General features: G+C 52.5%; 2 protein-coding genes across 4 annotated transcripts in view; both read left to right on the top strand.

The window, feature by feature from the left end:
• Window positions 1–2,490, top strand: part of SLC37A1 (solute carrier family 37 member 1) — a 60,373-nt gene extending 57,883 nt beyond the window's left edge. For 2 of the 3 annotated variants that reach the window (XM_032276785.1, XM_032276788.1), the window contains 2 exons: window positions 948–1,012; window positions 1,496–2,490. In XM_032276785.1, coding sequence (XP_032132676.1) covers window positions 948–1,012; window positions 1,496–1,511 — 81 coding nt within the window. In that variant the 3' untranslated portion in view covers window positions 1,512–2,490. The remainder of the gene's footprint in view (window positions 1–947; window positions 1,013–1,495) is intronic. The other variant, XM_032276787.1, reaches the window with a different exon arrangement.
• LOC116550773 lies at window positions 1,509–2,579 on the top strand. Its single transcript, XM_032276791.1, has one exon. It carries the CDS (start codon window positions 1,899–1,901, stop codon window positions 2,385–2,387), a length of 489 nt encoding a protein of 162 aa, XP_032132682.1. The 5' UTR covers window positions 1,509–1,898; the 3' UTR covers window positions 2,388–2,579.
• The last annotated feature ends 11,357 nt before the right edge of the window (window positions 2,580–13,936 follow it).

The following is a 13,936-nucleotide window of genomic DNA, read 5'->3' as shown; positions in this document are numbered from 1 at the left end:
GAACTCACTTCGTACAAGGGACTCCTAAGCTCCTGCTTGAACCAGAAGCACCTAAGAAAATACAAGAGTTTCCGCCTTCCAGCTCTCTGGCCTGAGGCTTGTGGGTGGAGCTGTGTGTGTGGTTTTTAAGTAGCCCCTCGAGTCACTCCTCCAGCACCCCCTCCCCACCTCCCCTGGCCCAGTGATCCACCCTGGGTCTGAGGGCATCTGCTGCCCTCTGAGAGCCCTCCTGTGGGCTGATGCCACACTTGGGAACAGACTGGAACCACACTGGAAAATGCAAATGCACTAGTGAAATCGGGGGTAGCACAACCGTTTGTCTGGATTTGCAAGCTGGCGTTGAGCCCTCTAACATGTGAAGGGCATGGAGCTAAAGCTCTGGGTCAGGACAATGCCGAGGCTGAGGTGTGACATTGGTGGAGAGCCCTGGGCCCTGCCAGGCCTGGCCTCCGAGGGACTCCCAGCGGCAGGCAGCTGTCCTGTGGCAGCCTCTTCAGACCACAGGGCTGGCGTCGGAGGAGATGCTCGCCTGGCTTTAGAGTCACCTCAGAAGCTCGCAGCCCACCCCCAGGCCACCAGCATGGTGGGCCTCTTGTGTTTATTTTCTTTTTCCCACTGTGGTCATTTTGTGATTGGACTCATTTTATTCTAAACATGCCTTGAATCCAGAAGTAGTTCAGGCTGCGTCTTTCCCGAAAGCCTTGTTTTCAGGGCACGTCCTGGTTCTTCATGGGTCCTCATCAGACAGCCCTGCCCACAGGCACCAAGGCCTCGGGCTGGACATCCTCACCCCCTGCTCTTGCAGGGAGGTGTCCCCAGGGAAGGTGCTGCAGGGAGAGAGCCCCCTACCCAGGCCTCGCAGCCGGGTCCTCACGGCAGCCATACGCGGGCCGCTCTGTGCTGCTGCAGCGCCAGTGACAGGTGCTCTCGCCTTTGTTCTGGTGCAGTTCCTGATCCGCCTCATTCACAAGGAGCTGAGCTGCCTGGGGTCAGCGACGGGGAACCAAGTTCCGTAAGTCCCACTCGGGCCCTGTCCCCAGCCCCAAGGTGCCTTCTGTCCTATCTCCCTTCCACACCTGGCTTTTCCTAAAAGAAAGAAAAGGAAGCTCATGGCTTACCTTTCCGTGGCACGCCACCTTCACCCTCATTTGTTCTCTAATAAATACCTCTGTTTGTGTGTTGGTGGTAATCGCTCAAAACCTGAGTAGAAATGTGAGGGAACTGCGTCTTTGGCACTGTGTGAGCAGCCCCTGAGCTTCCCTTGCCTTCCTGCTCACCCCCTCCTTCATCCCTCCTTGGTCTTTCCTGGCCCTGGGAGGCTGTGGGAATGGTACAAGGGTTTGTCCAGCGTCCATCACCCTGTAGGACGGGAGTCCCCACTGGACCGGAGGGCAACTGGCTCCCCATGGTGTTTGCGTTGCCGTGTGAAGTTTAGCATCTCTTGCTAAGCCACTGCCAGCGGTTACAGCAGCTGTTCTTTCATCCTTTCTTTCAGATTTAAGGAACAGTGACCCCCCTGGTCCCGTGGAGGGGGTCTGGGCCTGCCCTTCACAAATGCCTCTCAAGGACAGTTCAGATAAAGGGCCCCGCACAGAAACAGTGACTTCCCCTTGCCTTTTGCACATGCACCTGGAAAAGACACAGAAGCCAACCTGAGAACTCCTGGTGCTATTTTCAACGAGATGTAGAGCTGAACAGCAGTGAGAAAAGTCTGCAGGAGCTGCCGCCTGAGCCACGCCGGAGAACCGAAGGCCCCACCGGCCCTGGCCTCGAAGGCGTGTGCCCATGCGGCCGCCCAAATGCGCACGTGACAGCAAGGCCAGACGGGTGTGGGGTGCACAGGTAGCCGCAACCCTCTCAGGCACTGCAGCCACAGAACATCAGAGCCAGTGAGTGCCATGCAGGCCGTGGCCTCAGAGAACCTGACTGTGCTGGGTGGAAAAACAGGACACCGGAGCCCACCAGACAGCGCCGATGAGCAGAGAAGCTCAGAGAGCCGGTGTCACACGACGGCAGGAAGGGTGACAACCTCGGTCGGAAACCAAGACGGAACTCAGGCCCACCACGTCACCCCAGAGGCTTTTCCAGCACTCCTGATGTTCCGTACTGGCCTCAAAACTAACTTTGGAGAAGCCAGGGGCGAGGAGGCAGGAAACACCTCCAGCTGGAGGCACCCAGGCGTGCCAGCCACAGAGCACCCTGAAGTCACTGTCATCCCAGTCCCTGGCATTCCCACTGCCCTCCGGGGCTACCGCACTGCTTCAGCTGGGGGCACAGGGGCACGGCAGAGGCGTGGGAAGCGGCCTCCCCACCGGCACTGGGATTGGCTGGTCCAAGCCCAGAACTGGATTCACTCCACAACGCACACATACCTGGGGCTGTTTTGAATACAGAGCAGCAGAGTGGGTTATTTATTTAAAATGTGTATTGTGCTATATGACGTTTCAGAAACATAAATGGCATTCTGTTATTTATTAAGACAACCTCCAATTGTTCTCTGGCTGTTTTTTTTTCAGTTGTGTCTAGCAAAATACTTATCTGCCCTTTGAAATAAAAAGTTTAAAAAAAAAAACTCAGAACACTCAGAGCATGTTGGTTATTTCTGCTAACATTTCCATTACACTAAAACAGGAAACTTCCCAATAGTGTTGTGTGTTTTGGGTTTTCTCGGGTTTGGACACATTCAGAATCTTGCAGCTGGGAACAGACCATTTCCAGCAGAAAAGGGGCCTCCCTCTCAGGCCCTTGTTTGTGTAGAAGGCCAAGCCGAGGCCCTGGTAAACAGCCATGTGGATACTTTATAAATCACGCCGTTTAAAGAATATCCCGAGATTTGCCGTTGACTAGGAGATGTGACACACGGTGGCGGTGGGAACTGCGCAGTGGGAACTGCGCGGTGGGAACCGCACGGTGGGGCCCAGGCTTTCACCCTTCCTTCTTGGGAACACTTACCGTCCCGATGTGCATGGTGCGCGTTTTCTCCACGATGGCGTGCTGCCGACATTCACGTGGGGACCCTTCCCAGCAGCAGGGCAAAGCTCAGACACAGCAACCGGGCGTCCTGAGGTTCTGAGGCACCTCCTGCCCAAGTTCTGCAGAGAAGCCCACAGGAGCGGCAGGCCTGGCTGTGGGGGCATCCGCGTGCCAGCTGCCCCACCAGATTGCAGATTGGCTCGCTCTCTTTTTAATGGGAAGTTATTTATACATGTAAAAAATTTCTGCTCAAAAAGAAATTCCCCCAAACACCAAGTGGATGGAGTGTGTTTCTCACACAGGTGGCGCACTCAGCTTGCGCTGGCCCTTCCCACCCCTCCACCGAGTGCTTCCCACATTCCCAGGAGCCTCCCCCTTCCCCTCTCTCCCTGACCTGGCTCCAAGCACCAGGCCAGCACTCTCCCGCTGTTGGCCCCAGCTGCCTCAAGCCCCCGCCGGCTACCATCCCTAAAGACTGGCACCAGGTGTGCAGTGCTGGCATCCGTGGGGTGAACAAGGGAGGGACGGTGCAGACGGCACAGTGTCACTGCAGAATGCACAGAGGGCTTTCTCCACCAACAAAATGCTTTGCATTCACTGCCCCTGCCTCTCCAGAGCTGTCCCCTCTGAGGTGTCATCTAGTCAGAGGCCCAGAGCTGGGGAGCCGGAGTGGACCCTCCTCACCCCAGAGCCACCAGCCAGTGTTGAGCACAGCAGCCTTGAGGTGGCAATAGCTGTTTTCCCCTAACTCAGTGAACTGAGGACTACATCTCCCACAGCTCACAAAGGAAGAGCAGTTTCCCATTTCTGAACCCTCTAGGCTAAACCCTGAGAATGCCTTTTAAAATGGAGTCGATCCTTTTTGAAAATGAAGAGTATACACAGAGCTACTTTTTTAAAGCAATTGAGCGGAAATTTACCTTGATTCATGAATGGAAGATTTCATCATGACTTTTAAGGAAAAAAGTGTATGATTTCAATATAAAAATACACCCTCATTTGAGCATAGCTGAGATTTCCATCTGCAAACAGCCAGTTCTGAGACACACACGCTTGCCGTCATGGAAACATGGCTCTGCCTGTCAGGCACACGTGCTCCTGATGCATGTCACTGGACCCTTGATTCATGTTGACAAATAATGCCAGATGATGGAAACACAAGCTGTGACAGGCCAGCGAAAGAGCTCAAGGTGGGACTCCAGCTCTCCAGCCCGTCTGTGGGTAGGAATAACTACAATGAATGCCCCTCAGAGTCCCAGAGCTGCCAGGCGCACAGGTGCCTGGTGGCTTCTGTACTGTGTGTCTCAGTCAGACCAGGAGGGACCAGAGCCAGCTTGTAAAACCCAAGAAACCTAAATTGCTTGATAAACTATGAACTGAAAAAAAATGAGCCCTGATTTTTAAATTATTCCATTCAACAGCCATAAAACCACTGTGCTAAATGGTCACAGGACTTTGCAAATGTTCGCTCCAGTCTCCACTCAGCAGAGCACAGTAGGGCCAGGTGAGAAGCAGCGTGAGGGCACTGCATTCTTTGCAGGCTGTGCCCACAAGGCACCCGGGCTGTCCCCCACGGGACTCCGACACACCAGGCCGCCTCCCTTCCCAAGGCCTCGTACTGATCCACAGCCTCTGCACAGGACACCCCAGGTCCCTGGGGGGCAGTGGAAGAGGCTGTAGCACCACCTGCCCAGGCAGGGGCAGGTGCCAGGCCCACCAGAGACACCACAGGCAGTAGGCAGATCACTTTCCAGGGTAGGGAGGGGGGCAAGGGTGGGAGCACAACCTAGGCCCCGCCCAGAGAGGCAGTAGAGTCAGAATCACCTAAAAGCCAAGGTTCCAGTCCCCCAGTGCTGGCTCCATTGTCCCCTGGACTTCCCTTGCAAACCACAGATGCAAAGAGAGCACTTCTCAGAATCTCCACATAGTGACGGTGGAGCACTCAACCCACACAACCCTTTGGGGCACATGCACTGTGTGACTGCACTGGCCATGTGCCCATGAGGCCCGTCCTGTGGCCCCACAGAATGACAACTCTTTGGGATGGAAGCAGGAACCGAAGGAGGCCTGGCTGAGAGAGCCCAGGGCCTGAGTCAGGAGGAGCAACGGTTCATTTGGGACCCCGTGGTGCCCCTCACTGAGTTTGGGGTGACTGCCACCTCATGGGCTTCCCTGTCCTATGCGTTCCAACGGCCCTGCCCCTGAGAACAGACCCAAGGGCCTCTGAAGGACAAAGTCCTGAGCCGCTTGCTCATTCTGAAGCCAACTCTTGTTGCTGGCCCCTTCCCAAGAGGGCCTGTGAGCTCCAGACATGGGGACGGTGTGGGGCGTGGGCCACCCATAGTGGTGGCCAAGGGCAGCCTGTTCCCTGCCACACCCCGGGGAGCTGGAATTTAACTCCAGCTGCTGAACACAGGCAGTGTGTTTCTGGCACCTCAGGCAGGACGCCAGGGCCTGACCCTCCTAGGAGAGTCCATTACTGGAGAGCCAGTCGCAGGCCACCCTGAAGCATTGACCCTGGGCAGCAAGCGGGACACAGGGGCACAGCAGGCCACATCCCAGGCAGCTGAGAAAGTCCACGGAGGCTCAGGAGGCTGAGGCGGAAGAATCGCTTGAACCTGGGAGGTGGAGGTTGCAGTGAGCCAAGATTGAGCCACTGCACTCCAGCCTGGGCAACAGAGTGAGACTCTGTCTCAAAAAAAAAAAAAAAAAAGTCCACTGAGGGCAAGGGCAGGGCGCACGCCATTGCCCGAGACAGTCAGGGGGGCGGCACCCTGGACTGCTGGGACTGACAGTGGGGGAAGGGTGGAAGGCAGTGGAGCCCCCTTTGCCAGTTGAGAATTTCTTGATTTTTGAAATTGGTCCCCAACATCCTCCCAGACACACTTAACCGTCAGGCCTGGTAACTGAAAGAAGCGATTGAGGCAAAAATCTCAATCAAACGAGGTTTACTCTGCCAGCTTCCGGGCATGTCCAGGAAAATCTCGAGCCACAGACACAGGTGTGGCTGTTTTTCCAAAGAGGCTTACAAGAGGTCTGGTATTTATACACTGAGGTAAGGTGAATGGTGACATTCTTGTGAGACTTCAGTTAGCACCCAGTAAATCTGCACTTTGCATAAGGTAAATGTTAGAAGAGAAAAAGGGAGTGAAGGAAGAATCCGCTTTGCAGACTTCTCCGGGTAGGCGGAGGAACGCCTGATCTTGTGTTGTCTTTGGCCTGCCTGGGAAGACAGGCTTGTAGAGGGCATGCTCAGCATGGAATGGAGCAGACTCGGGCTTTAGGAGCTGGCCTGCACACCTAAAGTTATGATCGGCATGTCCTTGATTATGGGAGGCTGGCAGAGAGTGTGCTAATGAAAGCTCCGTGGGGCACCTGGAGACGGCTGTGGCCTCCACCTTCCTGCGGGGACCTGGCCTGAGGCATCCTGCCAGTGGCAGCCATCCACATGGACCCGGCATTGCGTGACTCATGCTCCAGGCTTCGTCTTTCCTTTGGCGTAAGAAGTTAGGGCGTCCTGAGATTTTTGTTGCTTTCCACGCCCGCAGCCAGGCCAGTTTTTGACCAAAACAGGATCGGTGAATGGATGTCACGTGTTATTTGGGCCCACAGTGAACAAGGACTTTGACGGTGTCTTGGTCCTGAGTGACCTATTCGCGTTTTCCTTGACTTGGTAATAACCAAGACAGTTCTGTCTCTCTGAAATTCTAAAATGAGGCATGAATTGGACATCCTGATACTGTTAAAATCCACACCCTACCTGCCTCTAAAAGGAACTTGGAGTGGAGATGCTGAGAAATGGCACATGCACTTAAGGAGTCCCTGCACCCTGCGGCTTGAAGAGGTCCAGGGCCCTCGGATGCCGCACCCAGACATCTGGGAGCCCAACAGGAGGAGCTGAGGGCTCTGGAGGAGCAGCCTCTTCCACTCTGAAGGACTTTATTATTATTATTACTTTTGTAACTGAGGTGAAATCTACATAACATACAAATAATCATTTCAAAGCCTAGGGATCAGTGGTGATTGGCACATTCACAATGTTGTGCAGCCACCAGCTCTCTCCAGGTCAACATGTGTCATCACCCCAGAAGACCACTCCAACCCGGTAAGTGATCACTCCCCTTCCCTTCCATTTAAATGAGAGTTTTCAAGGTGATTGGCTCCAGCGTGCCTTTGAGCACTAAAATTCTAGAGCTATGTGAAAAATAGACCGACTTCTCCTTCCACACTAATCCATTCCCTCGTTACAGAAACACAGGGAAGCAGCCCACACTCACAATCAGCATCTCTCAAATGAAAACATGGCTTGAGAATTATGCATCCTTACGGACCAGGGACCAGGCCTCCCATGCCTCCGACAAGTCTCCCAGGAAACAGATGTCCAGCAGGACCACGGCTGGGCTATCACGTCCAGAAGCCACCAGGCCACAGCAGGGGCCCTGGCAGGCCACAGTTGGGGCTGCTTTGGCCTCTCTTTCCCTTTTGCACCAGCTTTCAATAAGACTTTCTCCTTCCACATCCCCACGCCCTCTTCCTCGTCCACCTGCTATTGGCAGCAAAGCCTCGGGGCTCTCACGGAGTGTCCCCCACATCTGCAGATGGGACGGCGTTACCCCGGCCTCCTGCGGCAGGAGGGTGCAGCATATCCGACTCTCATCACACCTTTTGTGACTCAGCAAGTTCCTAACATTTCTTTGTATTTACTCCTGGTAAAAACAAAAACCTGGATAGATCCAAGATGGCCGACTACCAGCAGCTCAGGATTGTAGCTCCCAGTGAAAGCGTAGAGAACAAGAGGACGCCACACTTTCAGACGAATTTTTGTTGCTCACGGACCAGGAGATTCCCAGCGGAGGAGTCCCACTGATCACCAGCGCGACTCTTGTGGCCGGCCTGGCGGTTTTGCTGGCGCCCCGAGCGGTGGTTCTTGGTGCAGAGTAAACGGGACTGGGTCCCCTTTTGGCAGACATTTGGAGCTCCAAGAAGGCAGAGTCGCCTATTCAGCTGATTGAAAAAGGGACTCAAGAGGGAAGCCAGACCAGAGATTCCCGGGCAGAAAAGCACCACGAATCTTAACGCCGCTGTTTTGGCCGGCACAGTGGGTTGCTCAGATTCTGGTGCTGGGAATCAACAAGTTGGAGGTCCACTCAGAGACCTAATTTGAAAGTCGGTAATTACTAAGAAGACAGGTGGATAAATTTACAATGATGGGAAGAAACCAGCGTAAACAGCCTGAGAATACCCAAAATCAGAATGCCTCTCCCTCTACGGGGATCACAGTTCCTCATCAACAAGGGAACAAGGCCTGATGGAGAACGAGTGCGTTCCATTAACAGAGTTAGGCTTCAGAAGGTGGATAATAAGAAACTTCTGTGAGTTAAAAGAACATGTTCTAGCCCAATGTAAAGAAACTAAGAACCTTGAAAAAAGGTTTGACGAAATCCTAACGAGAATAGACAATCTAGAGAGGAATATAAGTGAATTAATGGAACTGAAGAATACAATACGAGAACTCCACGAAGTATGCACAGGTTTTAACAGTCAAATTGATCAAGCAGAAGAAAGGATATCAGAGGTCGAAGACCAGCTGAATGAAATGAAACGAGAAGACAAGATTAGAGAAGAAAGAGTAAAAAGGAATGAGCAAAGTCTCCAAGAAATATGGGACTATGTGAAAAGACCTAATTTACGTTTGATAGGTGTACCTGAATGTCATGAAGAGAATGAATCCAAGCTGGAAAATATTCTTCAGGATATTATTCAGGAAAACTTTCCTATCCTAGTAAGGCAGGAAAATACTCAACTTCAGGTAATACAGAGAACACCACAAAGGTATTCCTCAAGTAGAGCAACCCCAAGACACATAATCGTTAGAGTCACCAGGGTTGAAATAAAGGAGAAAATTCTAAGGGCAACCAGAGAGAAAGGTCAGGTTACCCATAAAGGGAAGCCTATCAGACTCACAGCAGATCTCTCAGCTGAAACCCTACAAACTAGAAGAGAGTGGGGGTCAATATTCAATATCCTCAAAGAAAAGAATTTTCAACCCAGAATCTCATATCCAGCCAAATTAAGCTTCATAAATGAAGGAAAAATAAAATCTTTCACGAACAAGCAAGCACTCAGAGATTTCATCACCACCAGGCCTGCTTTACAAGAGCTTCTGAAAGAAGCACCATACACATAAAGGAACAACCAATATCAGTCATCCCAAAAACTTACCAAAAGGTAAACAGTATCTCCATAATGAAGAATCTGTATCAACTAATGGGCAAAATAGCCAGCTAGCATTAAACGACAATATTAAACTCACAAATATCAATATTAATCTTAAATTTAAATGGATTAAATGCCCCGATCAAAGACACAGACAGGCAAATTGAATAAAAAGTCAAAACCCATCGGTTCGCTGTATCCAGATCCATCTCATAAGCAAGGACACACAAGACTCAAAACAAAGGGTTAGTGGAAGACTCACCAATCAAATGGAGAGCAAAAAAAAAAAAAAAGAAAGGAAAAGAAAACAGGAGTCGTAACTTTTGTCTCTGACAAAATAGACTTTAATAGTAACAAGGACTAAAAGAAACAAAGAAGGACGTTACATAACGGTAAAAGGATCCATGCAACAACAGGAGTCAATGATCATAAATATATATGCACCCAATACAGGAACACCCACGTACATAAGACAAGTTCTCAATGACTTATAAAGAGACTTGGACTCCCGCACAATAATAGCGGGAGACTTTGACACCACATTGTCAATATTCGACAGATCAACGAGATAGGAAATTAACAGGGACATCTATGATTTGAACTCAGACCTGGAACAAGTAAACTCAGTCAATATTTATAGAATTCCTCACCCCAGGTCCACAGAACATACATTTTTCTCAGTATCATATTACACCTATTTTGAAAGTGACCACATAATTGGAAGTAAATCACTCTTCATCATTTACATAGCATTTCACAGACTTAAATGAAATATTGGTTGGCTGTTTGTTATTTTCTTCCCTTATTCCTTCCTGTCTCTGCTGTTAAGCACAATTATCAGCATAAAAGAGGTTTTTAATACTTATTTTTAGATTGCATTCCAGCCTGGGCAATAGAGCAAGACTTCTGTTCTCTCTCCCCCTTTCTCTCTTTCAAAAAAAAAAAGCAGATATTTTGCCTGCATATCAGAAAATAAATAAATAAATAAATAAAGATAAAAACAAAAACCTTAGCTGGGCCTTGGCTGCTCTTGGAGCTGCTGGGAAAATTACATGAGTAGAAGGGCTGGGTAAAGGCTGGAAACACCTCTGTCTACACCAGCTCACCATCAGCCTGAGGAGTTTGGAGTCTCTCGGACGCTTTCGGCACCACTTCGTCAGCAGGGGGAGTAACACCTTCCCGGGAAACAGACCCAAGACACAGGAAGGGAAGGGGACCCCATGGGAAGGACCTTCCTCATCGTGCACCTTGCAGTCAGCAAGGAGGAGAAGCAGAGGGAAAAGCAGCGCGGAGCTCAGAGGGGGACCCGCGCCAGGCCAGGGCGCCACAGACAGAACTGAGAGGCGGGCACCTGCACAACAGAGGGAAAAGCAGCCACTCTGTGAGCCCCCAATCCTACCACAGCCTTAGGGACAGCAAGGTCACCAGCTCTAGAAGCTCTACTTTCAGAACCGCTCACTCTGCAACCACCCCAGGAAGACACCCCTCGGGTGCCTGGTGTTGTAAAATGTACCCAAATCCAGAGCCATGATTCCAAACCTGGTGGTGGAAGGGTGGCGTGCATTTGTTCATTCATTCATTCAGCATACTTAGATCACTGAGCCCTGAAAGTGCAGGGAAATGGTGATAAACCGGAAAAGCCAAATCGCCCCCTGGAGTCGAGTCTAGGGGAGCAGTAGATGACAAAGGAACAGTGAAGCAGTCAGGGGGCAGGAACAGGTGTGTAGACTGTGTATTGACGGTCATCTTCGAGGAAGGGCTAAGGGCGTGATCGCTTGAACCCCGCAGAACTAAGGAAAGGCCATTCTAGACCCTGGAGGAGGTCCAGGAAGGAAGTCCATGAGCACAGGCCACAGAGGGTCGCTGCTTTCACCCATTTCACCAGGATCAGGGTTTTCCATACCTCTAGGGCTGTAGGGACAAGGGACAGGAGCACGAGAGGAGAGATGAGGCTGGTGGCCCAGGAACCCAAGCCTGGTCTCGGGCTGGTGAAGAGGTGGATGATGGAATGAGCAAGGAGGGAGTGGGCCCAGTGGCTCGAAGGCTCTCTGGGGGCTGATCCGGACAGACAGGGGGTGGGTGAGGTCCTGGGAGCAGAGGTTCTGGAGACTGGGCAGGCATGGCTGATGATGAGCCCTAGGGGGTGACTCTGATAATGGCACTGAAGGGGTTGGAGGGAGATGCCAATGGAAAATTGTGGAAAGTGAGTAGGAAATGGGAGGACCAGAAGGAAAGCCACTTCTCTGAGAAGAGTTACAGGTTCAACTTTGGTCCAATAATCGCCATTGAGAGCCGGCAGCAGCTTGAGAGGCCACGTAACAGGTAAGGAAACTAAGGCCCCCAAGGCGGCCATGGAGACCAGACCCAGGGGTTCCGGCCCGGGCTCTGCCCTTTGTAAAGGCAGCCTATGTCTGTGCTCATCTATGCTACGGCCCAAGCTGACCCTGTGCTTCGATTGCTGGGAGCCCTGGACGCCCAGCGCTGTGTCTGCAGAGGCTCCTTTGGCACCTACCTGGGAAGGCACCTCTAGGTGCTCCAGGACCTCAGCCACCGCCACGGATTGCAGGGTGGGCGCTGGGTGAGTGTGCCAGGCCTTGGCCACCGCCTGCAGATCCAGGGCTCCCTGCAGCCTGCTGGGCTGGCGGCCTCAGGGCTTCGGTGAGCTGCTTCTGCCCGGGTTCCTGAAAAGCTGCTCCCAGGTTTCGGTTTGTCACGTAGAACCCAGGCTCTCCGTTGCCACAAGAGGGCCCCCCAGTCCCGGCTCACCGAAGTCCACCCGGTGGAGGAGCACATCTTGTCCCATCCCGTCCGCACCTCAGCTTGAATATCCAGAGCTCAGGGGACCCCAGCCCCTGCCCCGCCCCTGCCCCCCGCTGGGCCACGATGCCCCCCACACCACACCCCGGCAAACCCCTCCTGGCACTGCAGTCATCCTGGGGGTCAGAGGGTCCTCTGGCTTCACCTGTCACACCTAATGAGGAACAAGAAATCAGATGTATCCAGAGCCACCCTGGGCTTCGGGACAGAAAATAAGGAGGGCAGGAGAGGGGGCTCCGGGGACAGGGCTGGCCAGGGAGGGAGGGTGGGGGCAAGAGGACATTCATGGGGCACCCTCTCTCCACCCGTCTACCACCCACTCTTCCTGGCACTCCCTGTGAGGCCTCCATGTCCCCACCTTTTAGTAAGAAGTAGAGAAACAGAGGCTTACAGAGGTTGACCTGTGTCAGCTCCCAAAGCCATGCTGTGGTTGACGCAGAGTCAGGACCCAGGTGCCATGTCCACGGCTCAGGGGTGGGAGCCAAGCCTCGCTCGAGTCCACGCTCAGGGCCAGGACCCAGACACCGCGTCCACGGCTCAGGGGTGGGAGCCAAGCCTCGCTCGAGTCCACGCTCAGGGCCAGGACCCGGGCCACAAGTCTGACCTTGGTCCTTTTCTAGAGCTTGCTGGGAAGCCCAGACTCACCCAACTCCAACCCAAAAAAGGCTGCAACAAACCGGGCTTCCTTGTGATTTCGTTTTATGATTTTCTTTTCACATTTTCTTACTATGGGAATTCTCATGAGTACATAAAAATAGACAGCTTAATAAGCTCTGCTTCCCATCCCCCAGCCTCGACAGCTATCAGCAGCCTGCATTTCCTGCTTCAAATCTGCCCCACCATTTAAGCTTTCATTTTCATCTTATCTCGTTATGGTTTTTTTTTTTTTTTTTTTTTTTTTTTTTTTTTTGAGAGAGGATGTCTTACTCTGTCACCCAGGCTGGAGTGCAGTCACACCATCTCAGCTCACTGCAACCTCTGCCTCCCGGGTTCAAGTGATTCTCCTGCCTCAGCCTCCCAAACAGCTGGAATTATAGGCATGCGCCAACACGCCCAGCTAATTTTTGTATTTTTGTAGAGACGGGTTTCACGATGTTGGCCAGGCTAGTCTCGAACTTCTGGCCTAAAGCAATCCACCCTCCTCAGCCTCCCAAAGTGCTGGGGTAACAGGCGTGAGCCGCCGTGCCCGGCCTTGTTATGTATTTTTAAGCAGATTATTGGGTCATACCATCGCACCCAAACTATGCTGCTGTGTCACACGGCCTTTCTCCAGCCTCCTGCACTGTGAGCAAAGATGGCCAGGCTTCTCCACTTTCCAGACAAACGAAGCCACTGCCGCCCCAACAGCCCACGTGACTTCACGCAGCACAGGCCTCCGGGCTAGGGCCTGATCAGAGCCCTCGGGATGCTGGTTCTGCCTGGTAGCCGAGCCCATAGCAGGAGGGAGAGAGCCCTGCCTGGCCTGTCCCCAGGTGATCACATGCATGCCATCGGGACAAGGCAGGAGGGTGGACCCTTGAGAGAGAACTAGGCCACAAGGGCTCTGTCCTCTGGCGTCCCCTCAGCAGCAGGACTTTATAAATCCCCTCGCCTCCTACTGAAGGAGGAGAGAAATGAGTAAGAAATTGAAGTTGCCACTAACTTTATTTTTAGAAACTGCAGTATAAAATGAAAAAAAAAAAAATGAATGTCTTCAGACTGCCAAGAGGGGGAAATGATAAATCCGTGCCTCCAAATTATATGAAATGCAAGAAAACCAGCCAAGCGCCAATGACTCAGAGGAGCCGGGGTGGGATTCAGTCAGGATGGGGAACTCCTGGAGGCCTCCACTCGGTGGCAGGTTGGTGGCACTGCTGCCACCCAGCAGGAGAGACCCAGCTCTCTTCCAAAGCCTCCCCAGCCATTTGCAAGTGAGCGTGGGAAGCAGGCC

The sequence above is a fragment of the Sapajus apella genome, unplaced genomic scaffold (assembly GCF_009761245.1).
Source record: "Sapajus apella isolate SASKATOON/1434 unplaced genomic scaffold, GSC_monkey_1.0 scaffold8, whole genome shotgun sequence".
Classification (NCBI taxonomy): Eukaryota; Metazoa; Chordata; class Mammalia; order Primates; family Cebidae; genus Sapajus; species Sapajus apella.
This window is presented reverse-complemented; position numbering and strand designations above follow the sequence as displayed.

Bases quoted from the DNA above. Each gene is read 5' to 3' on its own strand.
- LOC116550773 (XM_032276791.1), top strand. From the start codon at position 1,899: ATGCAGGCCGTGGCCTCAGAGAACCTGACTGTGCTGGGTGGAAAAACA.